The sequence below is a fragment of the Amblyomma mixtum genome, chromosome 4 (genome assembly GCF_055824585.1).
Source record: "Amblyomma mixtum isolate Tamu chromosome 4, ASM5582458v1, whole genome shotgun sequence".
NCBI lineage: Eukaryota > Metazoa > Arthropoda > Arachnida > Ixodida > Ixodidae > Amblyomma > Amblyomma mixtum.
The window spans coordinates 74092923-74108318 of NC_143015.1; the positions used below are offsets into that span (position 1 = coordinate 74092923).

The window sequence follows — 15396 nt, forward strand, 5'->3', positions numbered from 1 at the left end:
GCACTAAGCGCCCCAGACGCTAACCGTAGCTTAATGCCTGTGGCCCTGGGCTTCTGAGTCTACGTTCATCGGATGAAATTCCTGCCGCCGTGGCCGCATTTCCATGGAGAAGATATGTAGGAAGGGCCATGTGCTGAGTGATGTCAGTGTAAGCTAAAGTACCCAAGGTGAATGCTTAGCATACACTAACAAACATTAATCAGATGTTTTCCGGTACGGCGTCTCTCATAGCCCCATGGGCAGCTTTGCGAAATTAAACTCCACATTTCGAATAGAATAATCATTATCGCCGTCTCCACAACACGTAGCAATGGCGGGTGGTCTAAGGCGGCATTCAACTATGCTGCTATCTATGCGCCCGCTTTGGTTCGAATTCCCGTCAGCGCAACCTTTATTGTCTGGTATATAAAAGCACACAGAGGGCAATGCACGTTTCGCTGTTTGGATTAATACGCAGTTTAGGCGTAAGCATCGATTGGGTTTCACAACAAAGCTTAGCTTAGATTGCCCAGAAGAAGAGCTTAAAAAGTTTCATGGCTGAAGCTGGTGGATTGCTGCAGACACTGTCTCAATACAGCCTTTTACTTTATAATTAAAGAGCCGGGAATCATTTCTGCTTGTTAGGGAACCCTCCATATATGATCCCAATAAAAGGTCCTGCCACCTGAAGATGCATGATGTACCTGATTGGTCAAAAGTTCACAAGTGCATAGGGTCAGCCCTTGAACCGTGTAGAAGGATATATACGATATCCGGGAAGCTCGCATTTTAAAGACACTGATAAGCAGTGTTTTTCTCACCTTTTTGGGCATTAATTAGTTTATATGAGCCATAACTGCATGACTATACTGCTCAAAATCACACCTTGTGGCGGGAGAACGTTTGATTCACATTTCACGTCCAATGAGAAAATGACAATGCATAATCATGTTTTAATCTTTTTTGTAGCAATAAATGTTGCAGCTCGTTAAACCTGATTAAACCTGATTAATGTCGTGATTTAATTGCATGTTTTATTCATTTCAGCCAGCCTTCTGCAATTTAGTGCGGCTACCCAATTCAGATGCGCGTCTTCGAGGTGTCGCTCAGTTATTGGCCTAGCAGTTGTCGTAGACCTGGTATTTGGTCGAGGTGCCGCAGACCAAATCAAACACGAAGTCACAGCACGAATCCTTTTCACCAATGACACTCTTTGGCTGCCAAAGGCTGCATCCTTTTCCTGCAGATAAAACAAGTATTGAGTTGCAAAACGCGTAGAAGCACTGCGCGCTCTCTGTATCGCGTGCAGCACCAGCCTTGGATGAACGAGAAAGTTTGAATGAAGGCAATACCGCAATGTGCGAATTTTGCTGGAGAAAAAAATGCAAAAGCCCTCGTGTGCTGGCGCTTTACTGAAAGAGCACAAAATCCTCGATCGACCAAATCAGGAGACCTCCATTATGGACGCGGAAATGACTGATTGGACTGGGAACATGGGTGGTTCAATCACTTATTGGTTACCGGTATGGCAGATTCGGAGTTCTAATACTCTCTTTCATGAAGCCCACTGTACGCAGTCGCAGTGGCCGGGGTACTCAATTTTACTTTCCTTTTCTGCTTCGCACCGCAGTATTTAACTAGTTTCTAAACTGCAAAAGGAAATTATGTTTTCTGGGTATTAATACTTGTATTTCCCTGTTTCTGCAGCATTTATCTCAAAGCTTTCGTCACTGGACAGCTTTTAATTTTGCAACCGTTTAATGCTCCAATACTACCGCATTTCGTTGCACGTTAACGCGTAGAAAATTTTACAACTTTTCACTACAAAAAAAAGGTGTATAAAGGAATGTTTTAATTTAACCCCAAGAATCTCATTTAAATCCCGGTACCCAAACGGCAATGTCTGCATTTATGTGACATTGGACTGCAAAACTTATTTTCTTGATCTCACTTTATTATGACCCACTAGCAAATTATCCTGATCGAACACGTGACCTCCACCCGCTTCAGTCGAAACGTTCTGATCGCACGTTGTTCTTCTCGTTTCAATGTAATAAGATTTCCTCGTAGCGAGGCCTATATGCGACAGCAGTGCTCTCAATCAGATGGAACAAAAAATAAAAGCGAACATTACCGCTTAATTTCGGCTATGTAGATTGTGCGCGCAAGGTGAAATGAAAATACCGCTTGCTTTACATTACCTCCGTCTGCGTAGCTGTGCCGCAGTACTTTGCATCGGCTGCAGTCTGTGTAGACAGAGGTGATATTAAACCGTGCTCCACGATCTGAAATAAAAACGACGTCTTGTAGTTATTAGCAAATAAGGCACTAAATCCAGGAAACAACCACGAAGGTCATTCCTTCAGCACAGTGCACACAGTTTTCCAATGCCCTCTATAGTTTTCTTTCTGTTCTACTGCCATGTAATTGTGCACCACTTCGTGAACTTGCCTTACCAGCCCTTCTCAGAGTAGATTTCTTTATTTCAATATTGTTTTAAGCGTGCCGTCTTACATGAGTATGCTTCTTCTTGCATTTAACTCCAATTTCTCCTCGCAATGCTTGAGGAACTTCATTTTAATTAGACCACACTGACATGTGCTCTCTTGCAACGCTAATTGGATTTAGACGCTGGTTAATTTCAAAGATAAATGGTTACTGCCTGAAACCCATGGTTTTAGAGGCATCAATTCGCTTATGTGTCGTGTGAGTGAAACGTTGCATTTAAAACAGTATTCTAAAGCTGCTTGACTGCAGGGCGCGCCATAATCATGGCGATTACAGCAACGATGATATGCAAGATCTCGAAAGACACTATCCTGTCCAACGTTACAGATACAACCAGTGTTGCATGCGTAGGACGTGTAACCACTTTTGCGCATGACAAATGGCAAATAACAGTCACCAGGTTAGCTTTGGGTGGATATAGTAGCGAATGTAATTAACAGCTCAAGAACTCGGATTTGCAACCGAAGACAAATATTACATTTCACTACAATGATATTGATTGAGGAAAATGTAGACGTGAGCCAAGTTAGAATGTTCGAATCGTTAAATCGCACGGTTTTCGACACCATATGGGTTATGAAAACTTTGATGCAGATGTCAAAGAGGGCAGCGACAGAGCCTAAGCGGGTGAAATTATGGAAGAGCTTCCGAAAGTATCAAATTCTCAAAATAGGAGTGCGGCTGAAATCGACAACAGGATTGGTACCGACACCAGCGAGAGCGACAAGGAACGCAGAAGCTTCCCGAAGGAACACCAAATCGTAATGACTTTGAGATGACGTCATAACGAGGAACACTCCATCAGGTTAGGATCCATAAGAAACTCTTCGCTTAATCGAGGAGCACAAGAACAAATAATCTTTTCATCCATACGTACACCAAAGTCGTCGCACTTGCCTCCAAAGCGGTCGTCGCAACCTGTTGTGAACGGGCGCCCGACTGCCAACTGATTTATTACCCTGACAAAAACACTTGTAACCATGAAGGCGTACGAACAGCCTCAGAAATGCTACAATACGGTCTTCTGCTGTGTGTACCCGTGCGTGTTTGTAAGAGGGTTTTAGAAATAATAAATGTAAGCAGTTCGGCGCCCGTCCTGTCTACAGTGTGTTGTCGTCCCTCGCGTCTGCATTCTATCAGCTATGTGTCTTGACATATTAGCTCAAAAAAAGTTTTGCTGGGAACTTGCTAATGATCGACTTTGCTGGCGACTTACATTAGGCATTGAAACCTTAAATGTAGTCGATGACTGGACTAGAGGAGTAGGCGAAGCACCGACCACTGAAGAAATGGTCCTCACGTTTCGGACTACGACAAGTTTTGCTGGAACCAGGATAGCACTATGTGAACTACGCTTCTGCTCGCCCAGATTGACCTCTAAAAGTGCTGCTCGAATTTCAATTTGGTAACATGTTGAACTTTCTCCGGTCTTGCCACAGGGTATAATTATTAGCATATTGTATTCTACAATGCCACTCAAGCAATACAGTAAAAATGCAACAAGGCTTTTATTTCGTAAATTTATAAAATTACACACATTGTCTTCGGAAATATTCACATGCAGGTCTCTTCTGGTTGGACCTCCTCAATTCACGTCAAGATTGATTTGTCTCTCAGATTTTAAATATGCTAGAGAGCTGTAAATTATATTTACAACTTCTTAACAACACCTGCTCAACGGAGGCGCTTAAATCAAATGTATATATACGTGTTTTAGTGATTCCATCTTTGAGCACGGCTCTTGCTAACTGGATTCATGCTGCGATGGTTGCAGTGAGTCTGGTGAAGAAACATTCGACCAAGGCTTGCTTCTCTGAAGCTTGCGCCTGCCTGCGGTCGAGGGGCCAAAGACGGTGCAAGCAAGTCGGCGAGCTTACCTTTAAGCAGCTCCACTTGAACCACGTTCTTCACTTTGTATCCGGCAGAAGCAACTGGAGTTCCCCTTACTCTCCTGGAAAAGGCGTAAGAGTGTTCCACATCACGACCTCACGTCTTGTGCGCGTACCTTGTACCCCTACGTGGTTTTACATACTAGACGTAGTTTCTGTACAGCGGAAGTTCAGACTACTTGGCTAGCCATAACAAATATTACGTAGTTTAGAAACCAAATGCGTATACAGTTTTGCGGGCCCTGGCTGCGTTTCATGAGTTAAGCTTAGAAGTTGCGAAAAGGCAAAAAATTTATTTATTCTAACCACTTCAATGTGAAGGTCAGTAGCACCGTCGACTTATAATGTAACCTAACTACTTAGGCGACGCTCACTTAGCTATTTTTGGGGTGATTATACTACAATAGCAAGGCACACATCAAGAACAGAGCCGCAAACCGCACGCAAAGGACGCCTTTGAGGAAGTAGTGTGAGCCGGTTGTCGTGACGACGGGGTCAGTCTTCCTGTATCTGTCAGCAACCTGCGATTAAATACTAGAAGGTGTAATCGGATAAACGGTGAGGTCATTAAATATGTACACGCCATTGGAGGAAGGTGATTCTTTGAACGGAGTTTGCTGCAGCGTTCTTGATCCGTACACGACTATAAGTATTATCAAGCCCGCAGCCAAGAAAAGGATCAAAAGAAAGAAAAGCCACGCAGAGTGCATTTAAAAACCCAACGACTGATAGTGAAGTTGAGGTAACCGTGGAGCTTGTCTGAGACACTGCTTTCTGGTTTCAGTGCTCTGTTTTGTGAAGAATGGCAAAATACCAGGCAGCAATTCAATCAGCCATCAAGCAGCATTCTCTTTAAAAATTCGACCTCGAACTCCTTAACGGGCGCTTTTTTTGTAATTGTATCAAATTTGTCATTTAGTACCCGTGCTGCCATCTGTCGGCAAGCAAAGAAAGCTTATGACTAGCCTTGCTAGTCCAAGTCTGCTGGTTAGTTAAAATATAAAATTTCAATATGTAGGGAAAAATCCTTAGTAATAGCATGCGTGCGTTCATATCGCTGTTAGGATGCGGCTAGTGCAACACTATGGAGCCTTTTATCTCTGGATTACCTAACGGTACTTAGAATTAGCCAGCATTTTCTGTGTTCTGAGTGGTACAAACCGTTCGCTTCATTTTCTAACTATAGTCTCAATCTGTGCGATATCGCCAGTTAAAAATGTGGTCAGATAAACTCCGTGTTTTCGCTTTCTTTTTCCTAGTAAGAACAACGAGAACAGCAAACATCTTCGTAGTGATATCTAGAACATTGATGTTCTAGTAGCCGCGGTGCGAACACCGTTGTTTTCATATTAGGTGATGCAATGTGTTCTGAAAATGTGCTTTGAACATACGCGACCATTCTTACGCCAGCAGCGCCTGAGGCTGCGGTACTTGTTTCTTTCTAATTGCGCGTTCCTTTATGTGGAGTAAAAATGAACTTCGTTACAAATCCAGCAAAGAAGGCGGAAAATCCTTCAAAAATAAGGGATCAAGCTAAACCCTTGCACGCGCTCCGCCCGTTTTTTTTTTTTTGCGTAAAAAGAGAGTTCCTTGGGACTAAATTGCTTTCCAGGGCTTCTGAAAGCATTAAAGCTAGTTTTCCAAGGATGCACAAAAACGTTTTTCTGCCGACGTGTAAAAAATATTTTTTGAGGTTGCGATAATGGCCACGTATTTTAACTTAGAAACACCGGGATTTGCCAAATAAGCACGCGAGGAAAGTTAGGCAAGAATTTTCTCATTGCAGATGCACTCGAAGCTAGGAACCTGGAATAAAATGTCATTACGTGTTCAGTTCAATTCAATTCAATTCGTTTATTTCACCATATACATGGTAGGAACTCTTGGGTAAAAAGCTGCTCGAGGCAGCTTGACTGGGCCCAAGAGACCACAACAAGGCAGGCCAGCGTGGCGATACAAACATCAAGGGAGAAAAAGCAAATATAAAATCGAAGCTGACATGTTCATACATGCGGACACGCAATACAAATCAAGTAGGTAGAAAAGCAGTTAGTATTGCCATAGTGCAGTCAGTCATCAATGAGCGTATTAAATTAGATGTTCAGTGTACAGTACATTATAGCCACTCAGCCACTCAGGACAAGAACTGCAAAGCATGATCAATCAGTTAGACAGGCAGAGCAGAACGGTGGGGCTAAGAATTAACATGCAGAAAACCAAAGTAATGTACAACAGTCTAGCAAGGGAACAGCAGTTCGCAATTGGTAGCGAGGTGCTGGAAGTAGTAAGACCATATATCTACTTAGGGCAGGTAGTGACCGCAGATCCGGATCATGTGAGGGAAATAACTAGAAGAATAAGAATGGGGTGGAGCGCATATGGCAGGTTCTCTCACATCATGAAGGGTAGCTTACCAATATCCCTGAAGATAAAAGTATACAACAGCTGTATCCTACCGGTACTCACCTATGGGGCAGAAACGTGGAGGCTAACAAAGAGGGTTCAGCTTAAGTCAAGAACAACGCAGCGAGCTATGGAAAGGAAAATGATAGGTGTGGGTGAGGGAACAAACGCGGGTTAATGACATCTTAGTTGAAATCAGGAGGAAGAAATGGGCTTGGGCAGGGCATGTAATGCGAAGGTAAGATAACCGCTGGTCCTTAAGAGTAACGGGGTGGATTCCAAGAGAAATCAAACGTAGCAGGGGACGGCAGAAAGTTAGGTGGGCGGATGAGATTAAGAAGTTTGCGGGGATACAGTGGCGGCAACTGACAAAGGACAGGCTTAATTGGAGAGACATGGGAGAGGCCTTTTCCCTGCAGTGGGTGTAGTCAGGCTGATGATGATGATGATGATGATGTACATTCTAGATGCAGGAGAGACAACATTTGAAAGTTCAATATTATACCAATTTCAATGCGAAGTCAGACATTTTCTAATGTGGCACACATAGGAAAACATACTGCATGTATAAGTGTAAATAATAAGAAAAAGAAAAACCAGCTCAGACATCTTTCATTTCAAAAGCAGCAACTACATCAGACATAACAAAACCAACATTTTTGAAGTGAGAAACATTCAAGGTAGCGTTTAAAACTTTGTCATAATGTGTTAAGAAATTGCTGCCTCAACTGGTTTATCGTAGGCTTAGTATGAAGTATGTACTTGTTTAGAACCGAAGGGAGATTATGTTTTAGTGACTGATGTTTATAATTAGTTCGAAAGCGCGGAATATACCAGTTATCAATGCTTCTGGTAGAAAGAATATGTTCGTGGCGCTGTAGTGAGGCGGTTGCAATTACAAAGTCATGAAATGGGCCGTTTAAAGAATAAAACGTGCGCAAAATTCTGAAGTCGTACAAAGACGTCACGGGAATTATTTTATAGGTTGAGAACAAGCGACCAGTGTGCGAGAGGTATGGGTGATTTCCGATGTATTGCATGATCCTTTTTTGTAGTGTAGGAATTTTATGCTTATTGGCACCTGTAGTGGTGCCCCAGACAAAATTGCAGTAGTGGATGTGGGATGCAAATAATGCATGATAGAGCTGGCTCTTTATCTGCGTAGGCAGGAATGTTCGACACCGTGAGATCGCCCCGGCTGCTGTGGAATTTTTTTGCATATGTTCTCAACATATGCAAAACATATGGTATCCTAAATAAATTTCGCACAATACTGCCTCGAAAATTCAAACTACAAATTTATTTCTCTCTAGTCTTTTCGCATGTACAATATTGTTTGTTGATCTGGGGAACGACTACCTCAACCAATCTTGTGAAAGTACTTACTTTACAAAAAAGAGCTGTAGGAGCGATTGATAATTTATATTACAGTGAGAGCACAGGTCCTTCCTTCCTCAACCATAGACTGCTAACCATCACGGCGGCTTACCACAAGAAGCTTGCTGTTTATATCAGAAACCTTATGAAAGGAAACTGACAGACTTTCGAGAGCACATATTTAATTGCCCAAACAGCATACAGTCTTAGGCACCCTCAATACCATGCATCAAAATCCCGTACAAACTATGGGTTCCAAAAACTAACTCACATAATTCCTCATACAGTAAACACCTATCCATATTTAACAAAATTGTCACTACAAAATATGTCCGAGGTCAGATTTAGGAAAACTGTTCATGAATATTTTTGTTATAGCTAGTTGTGGTGTGTTTCTACATAATCAGTTTTTGTCTTTGTTATGTTTTGATCTTAGTTTGTTGTGCTTAGCTCTATGCATGCCTTATCTCTGTTTCGTTGTCAATATATCCGCTGCTTTTCTAGTTTCTGTTACTTATGGAAACTGTACCATTGCCAAGTGCCACTTTGTTTTGTTTTTTTACATGGGGAGGGCAGGCCTCTGTCAGGCGCTACTAGGCGCCTTTAGCTTGCTCTCCCTTGTTTGCAGTCTCTGTACTGGCCAAACAAAACCAATAAATGAAATGAAATGAAACATGCAAGTCCCAGTTCAAGTTGCTACTAAACGTGACTCGAAGTATTTTGTGGGATTCTACAATTTCAATATTATCGGCTTCATAATTTATTGGGTGATTAACCTGAAATCTTTTATTTTTCTCTCTGAAAACAATAATTTCGGTTTTGGATGGACTCAGTTTCAGTCCATTGGATTGTGTCCATAAGGATAATTTTAAAATAAATCTTCGCATTGCTTTACCAACATACCTACATCTGGCCCCCGCATAAGTATCGAACAGTCATCGGCGTATATGACAAACTTCACTGATCTGTCAGTGAGGACAATGTCGTTCATAAAACGGAGTGTCTATCGTTCCGTCCAGACGGAACATTTGCTGCTGCTGCAGTTCCGTCCAGACGGAATATTTACTGCAGCTATAGAGTTCCGTCCATACAATAGACAGTTTTAATTTCACGTACGTAGAAGCTTCACGTAAGTAGAGCGCTTACGGGTCACCAGTGCGCATGCGGAGAACGTGAAGTGTCTGCGTGGGTCGCATAGACGCACGTGAGATTGGGACCTTTGCATTGCGGTCTTCACGTTGCTTGCGTACATGGCGTCGGCAAGATGGCGGCGCCCTGCCCGCCCGCTTCACAACGATAACAGCTTCGTCGCTAATCCCTCGACGTGGTATCGTGCTGTAAACTCCTGTATTTGCCTTCAGTAGGTCCATTCTTGCTCTCGCACGAAGTTTTAGGTGAGAACTAGCTTTTGTTTTCCAGATAGAAATGCGTTTCAGCAGCTCCTAAGCCTGACGGAGAAGCGTTTGTGGACGTTATAGCAAAGAGTGTGCCGACGGTCTCGCGAGACCACGCGAAGCTCAAAACCTCGCGGGATATTGCGAGACCCTCGGCACAGTCAGCGGGAAAAGCAAAATGGTGCACGTTTTGGCTCCTTACGCACTCGTCGTCAACATGAGTGGGACACAAGCGCGCCTTCGCTTCTCGAAAAGCGATTTAAATATGCTGCGGGACGTGAAGGAATGCAATCCCTTTGAAGATAACATGCAACATAAGTTCGGGGAAATGAAATCGCTCAACGTTTGTCAGAAGAAAGGGGGAAAGTATTTACCCCCACACTGTGGCTTGGCCTGGCTCCGCTCCAACCAGCTCGCCTAAACAAAATTAGTTTTCTTTATCTGTACTAGATGGCACGGCACAACATGCTAGCGCATTTTTTTAGGTTCTATGGTAGATCTACACAGTTTGTGTTCCGTACGTGTAGCTAAAACTGCACGAAGCGACACGAGCGTACGCTACGTAGACTGCTCACGTTCACGTGCGTGAAGGTTTTACGTATGTAAAACTAAAACTGTCTAATGTCCGTACTGTCCATACTATAAAAAAGGGGTGATTTCTACCCACATAAAGCATTTCTTTGCCTCTGGAATACCCAGTTGACAAAGATTTATCCGTGCATGCATGCATGAGCGGGAAAATGACACTGCTAGAAGCAGAGCGCAGAAACTCTTCGCGAAGTGATGTGAAGCCTTGTTGCTATTTGTGCTGCAAAATGACGTAGCGCGAAAAAGACTAAGACGTACAGAAACAGTCAACAAGCATTATGCAAACGCACCAACAAACCCAAGCCAAAACTCGTTCTATTGTCATTTCTCACTGACTGCTTGAAAAATAAAATGATGCAGCAGAATAGCCTGTTACACATTACGCGGAACAGACTGCCAGTTTTTTAAATGCACATGCAAAAGTCGGCAAGCAAACTGGTTTCCCAATCCCTAACGCCAGCTTTGATTCCGTCTTGACATAACTCTTGTGGCAGGTAATGCTGGACGGAACTGTATGGTGTCAGATACAGTTCCGTCTGGACGGAACTTTAGCGCAAATTGTAGTTCTGTCTAGACGGAACTCTAGCGCAAATTGTAGTTCCGTCCGGGCGGAACTCTAGCGCAAATTGTAGTTCCGTCTGGACGGAACTCTAGCGCAAATTGTAGTTCTGTCTAGACCATGGTCTAGACGGAACTCTAGCGCAAACTGTAGCTCCGTCCGGACGGAACTCTAGCGCAAATTGTAGTTCCGTCTGGACGGAACTCTAGCCACAGCCTTCATAAAAACATTAAACAGGAGACGCCCTAAGAGGCTTCCTAGTGGGACGCCTTTATTAATGGGTAGAAAACTGGATCGGTGATTTCCCAGGCATACCATCTGTGTTCTGCTGCTTAAGTACGATTTAATCAATTCTAAAGGAATACCACGAACTCCATACCGGGAGTGTTTATCTATGAGGATTTTATGACTCAAACAATCGAAAGCCTTCGTGAAATCCACAAAAAGACCTAAAGTAAAGCAGTTCTGATCGATGTTATGTAGTGCATACTCTTTCAGTGTTACGAGAGCAGTTTCGGTTGATCTCCCGACTCTGAAGCCATGCAAGTCTTCACTGAAGACATTTTTTACCGAAAAAAATTTCATAAGACGAGAAAACATGATTTTTTTCCAGTCCTTTGGAGAAGATTGGAATAATGCTTATTGGACTATAATTTGCCACCGTGTTTTTGTCACCACCTTTGTAGATGACGGAAACTCTGGAACGCTTCATTTCACTTGGAAATACGCCAGTTTCAAAGATCAGGTTGTATACGTGCACTAGCACGGGAAGAAGAAAATCTAACGCATGTTTTATCGGCTTAATCTGAGAGTTATCGCAGTCCAATGCAGCACTATTCCTTAGGTTATTGAAAGTTCTGTGCACTTCTGTTTGGTCTGTTAGTTCAATAAAAAAACTATTTGTGGGGCTAAACTCTACATGTTGTCCTGGTTCTTGGTCTGGCGGCACCGTCTGTATCGTTGCAGCAATGGTGACGAAATGCCTGTTGAAATATTCAGCAAGGGACTTGCCAGTGAATTCGTGGCCGTCCACAGTGATCTTATCAGGGTGAAAGTCTGAGCGGTTGCCGCCCAAGACTTTGTTTAATATTTTCCAGGCTACGCCTAGCTGTTTGCCTGAAGCATTAGCAAATAACTGGTGATAATATGCCAGCTTAGCTCGTTTTAGTTCGACATTAAATTTATTCCGGGTCTTTTTACGCGTTCAGTTTACAGTGCAACCCTCACTGCTCTTGGAAGCATTTCTTATTGCGTTCGCTAGCTAGAATTGAACCCCCTCTCAGTGCCATCAGAAGGGATTAATCCTTTTGAAGCAAGCAGGCACTGCTAACTCTACCACACTTCCAAGAATCACTGGCTGCTCACTGTGCACACGTTTATGTACTATTGTGGACAAAAGTGATATAGCCCACGCGGCGGGATCCGGAACAACGGAAAACTGCGTTGCAACGCTATTTACAAGCGGCATCTGGGATCGAGACAGACAGTTCGTGATCTTTATTATCAGCAGGCATGTCGCCTGGCGCAATTCAATGTTTCGTACTTTAGCTCGCCAAAATGGCCCAGTTTTCAATGGTTCCGGCTCCCGCCAAGTGGAGTACACCTTTTTTGTCCCTGATTGTACGTGTAACAAATCCAGAATTGCTCCAGAATTCCTATTGGGTTGAAAGCGTAGTAGCCGGAGTTCACTCTGCCCACACACGAGCAACAGCTCATTCTTATTACTTACTTAACTTGGTTTCCACCGTATTCCACCTTGAATAAGCCAGTCTCACTGCCAAAACCACTTGTCTGGGTGATCACCATGCACTTTGCATCGCCTCCAAAGTACGGGTCCTCTTCAAAATTACGGTACATTATGTACCAGACATCTTGCAACGGGAAGCACTGCAAAGGACGCAGTGTACTACAGTTATTGAGCATTGAAGTTACACTACCTTTGGGCGCTTCATGTATCTTTATTTACCATAGTTATAGTTTCTGAAAAAATCCACACTGAGAACAAAGCAAAATACAAGCTATTTGGCAACACATACCTTGAAATGGAAAAAAAAAACTTAAGATGTTATTTTTTTATGCGACATCCCGCCAGTAATCTGCAGAAGCGGGGGGGGGGGGGTGTCTCTTATTTTTCTGTGCCAACATTTAGCCTTGCTGACAAGATATCGAAGAAGGTGTCTTCGCTATTGTAAAGCAATACTTGCATCCCGGCCACCTCTCAAAAATGCTCACGCCGGAACGGTGGGCGCGATGGGATTCCGCTAGACTAGACGTAGTCCCTTAACATATCGCCGAGCGAACTTAAGATGCCTAGCTGCCATTTATAACGTCATCTTCCATACCGTTTTGCAAGCTCACACGTTAGTTTATTTTGCCGCGGTTGCGTTCACGTGCTCATGGTCTTTGCAAAAATAACTTGGCTCCTCAAATGGCGCAGCAAGTGGGCTTATGGTGTAGCGGTGTCGTTGCGGCCGCCAGCGCTGCTCATTTGGTAGAATAACCTGCACGTTGCGAACCTGCACCACTGCTGCCCTCTTTTCGATTAGAACATGCTCGAGAATCTAGACCCTTGTCCTACGTTCTTGCGCTTACGCATACAAGCGCAATTGGCGATAAAGTCGAGCGCTGGACTTTACATACATATTTTGTATGTGTTTGTTTGACCTCTTATTTTTTATTAAATTTTGTTCGGCGTATTTTTTTACATGTGCTTGCGGTTGAATGTTTGGAGAAGTTGCTGCTGATGTAAATGGTGATATTGTCTATAGTCGTATACATCGTAAGTCTGCAGTGAAGCTCCGCCCACATTCAGCATCCGCGCACAGAATTCCTCCACGACGAAAAAGTAGTCCGCTGGTTTAATGCTTCTTGTAACGTAAAAAGCTTACCACAAGAAAAAGAATTACGAGCTCTAGAATTTTGATACATGTTTTTGATACAATTTTTGATACAATTTGTTTTTGATACAATTTTGATACATGTTTTTGTTTGATGTAGTGAAACATTAAAAGCTGATTTCGTTTACAGTTGCGATTAGCCAGCGGAGTAATACAAGACGCCGCGGACCACGGCCCAGTGTTAGCAACTGCTGTTTTTTTAAGTTGTATCCTACTATAGGCACACTGCCTTTAACCTTTTCACCCAGTACGAGCTTGTAAATTTTGTCCCAAAATATACTCTCCTACTAATGCTTCTCTGCTTGCCTCTAGTCTACGGCCGCATATGTTATCATTGCACCAGTCTAGTCTCTAAGAAGTAGAACGGCCGCGTGCTTATGCTGCGTACATGGTACTTCCCTGCGCAAACACTTGCGCGCTGAGATGAAAGAGCGTCTGAGGTGATTGAGGTGTCTGGCCACCAAATCGCTCGGCTTCGACTTGGGTTCCCATGCCGCTCAGCGAAAATTTTTCATGCACTAACATATTTCTCGCGCAAATATCGGTATCGGTCTTAGCATTCGTTTCCACGCAAAGTTCTCCGTGATTTCACGGCGGTGTTCTTTAAAGTTAATTGGAGCCAATAGCGCTCTGTGCAGACAATTAATGATTCCCTTGAAATTGAGTTGTTGGATTTATCACGTACAACAAGACCATGGTACCAGGCCTGTTGAATTTTCTAAGCGCTTACAGCAGGTCTTGCTGCGAAAAACAGCGCTTGCACCAAAAGTAGAAAGAGGACGCAACGCTAAGAACAGCATTTTATTGCGCCTTTCTCCGTTATGCATTCCGCCTTCATGTAGGAAAGAGAAGATATAAAAAACAAACAAAAACGCAAAAAGTAACAAATGGTAAAAATATGCCATATCACACAGGCATTCATTTTTTGTGTCATGAAGTGCGATTGGCGGTATACTGACCGATGTGCCACTCTCTAACCTTACCTTAAATCGCACTTCTTGGTACAGAAATTCAATGTCTGTCTGATACGGCATAATCTTTTATCACTTGCGACATTTGCAGTGCTTTTCTGTTTCTGCATATCAGCCCTTTCCCTTACGAAGGAGAAATACATAGCTAACGAACATGCAATCCAATATTTGTGAGTCGGCGTCGAACCCACACTCTCCTCTGTCTCGAGTAAGCGATTTTTTTTCCCACAAGCTCATGCACCAATAGCACCACTAACAGCTTGTTACGATGGGCATCGTCAAAAGGTTTGTTGATTCAGCTTTGAACGCAGGAATATGCTGCTCGCCAGTTGCACTGCATGCGAATTAAAGCACTTTCTACGTAGTGTGTGAATGAAGTGGTTATGAAGTACCATGAAGAAAGTATAAACACGTTCTGGAAGTCAGCACACTCACATTTCCCTCATCCTGGTAGACACCAAGCGCCGGATTGTTTTCGATGAATTTCTGGCTGCTACCAAGGGAGCCAGGCAAGAGGACCGCCACAAGCACCGCGGACAGGATCAACTGTTTTGCTGCCATTGTCACCCCCGCGCGCTACTCTGCTCACGAATCGGGTCGCCTACTTGTGAGCTTTTATGCTGTTCACCGCATCCGATCCGCCACTTTCTCCCCTAGCTCGCTGTCGTATATCAATGCCGGAAAGAAGAATAAATAACCTCAGTTTTCTGCGGCATCAGTGATTTATGCTTCCTTCGCGCATATCTGAACTCAGACATATGTCGAGATCTGCGGCGTCATGGCGAAAATGGGAAGGGGGCGAAGTCCTGTTGACGCGGAAGGAGCGTTATT

General features: G+C 43.5%; 1 protein-coding gene across 1 annotated transcript; it reads right to left on the reverse strand.

Annotated features, from left to right (window-relative positions):
• Positions 1-1097: 1097 nt before the first annotated feature.
• LOC149347029 (uncharacterized) lies at positions 1098-15126 on the reverse strand. The gene is made up of 5 exons (XM_089541465.1): positions 15001-15126; positions 12427-12584; positions 4365-4438; positions 2181-2264; positions 1098-1219 (listed from the first exon to the last, which is right to left on the reverse strand). Exons 1-5 carry the CDS (start codon positions 15124-15126, stop codon positions 1098-1100), a joined length of 564 nt encoding a protein of 187 aa, XP_089397591.1.
• Positions 15127-15396: the final 270 nt, after the last annotated feature.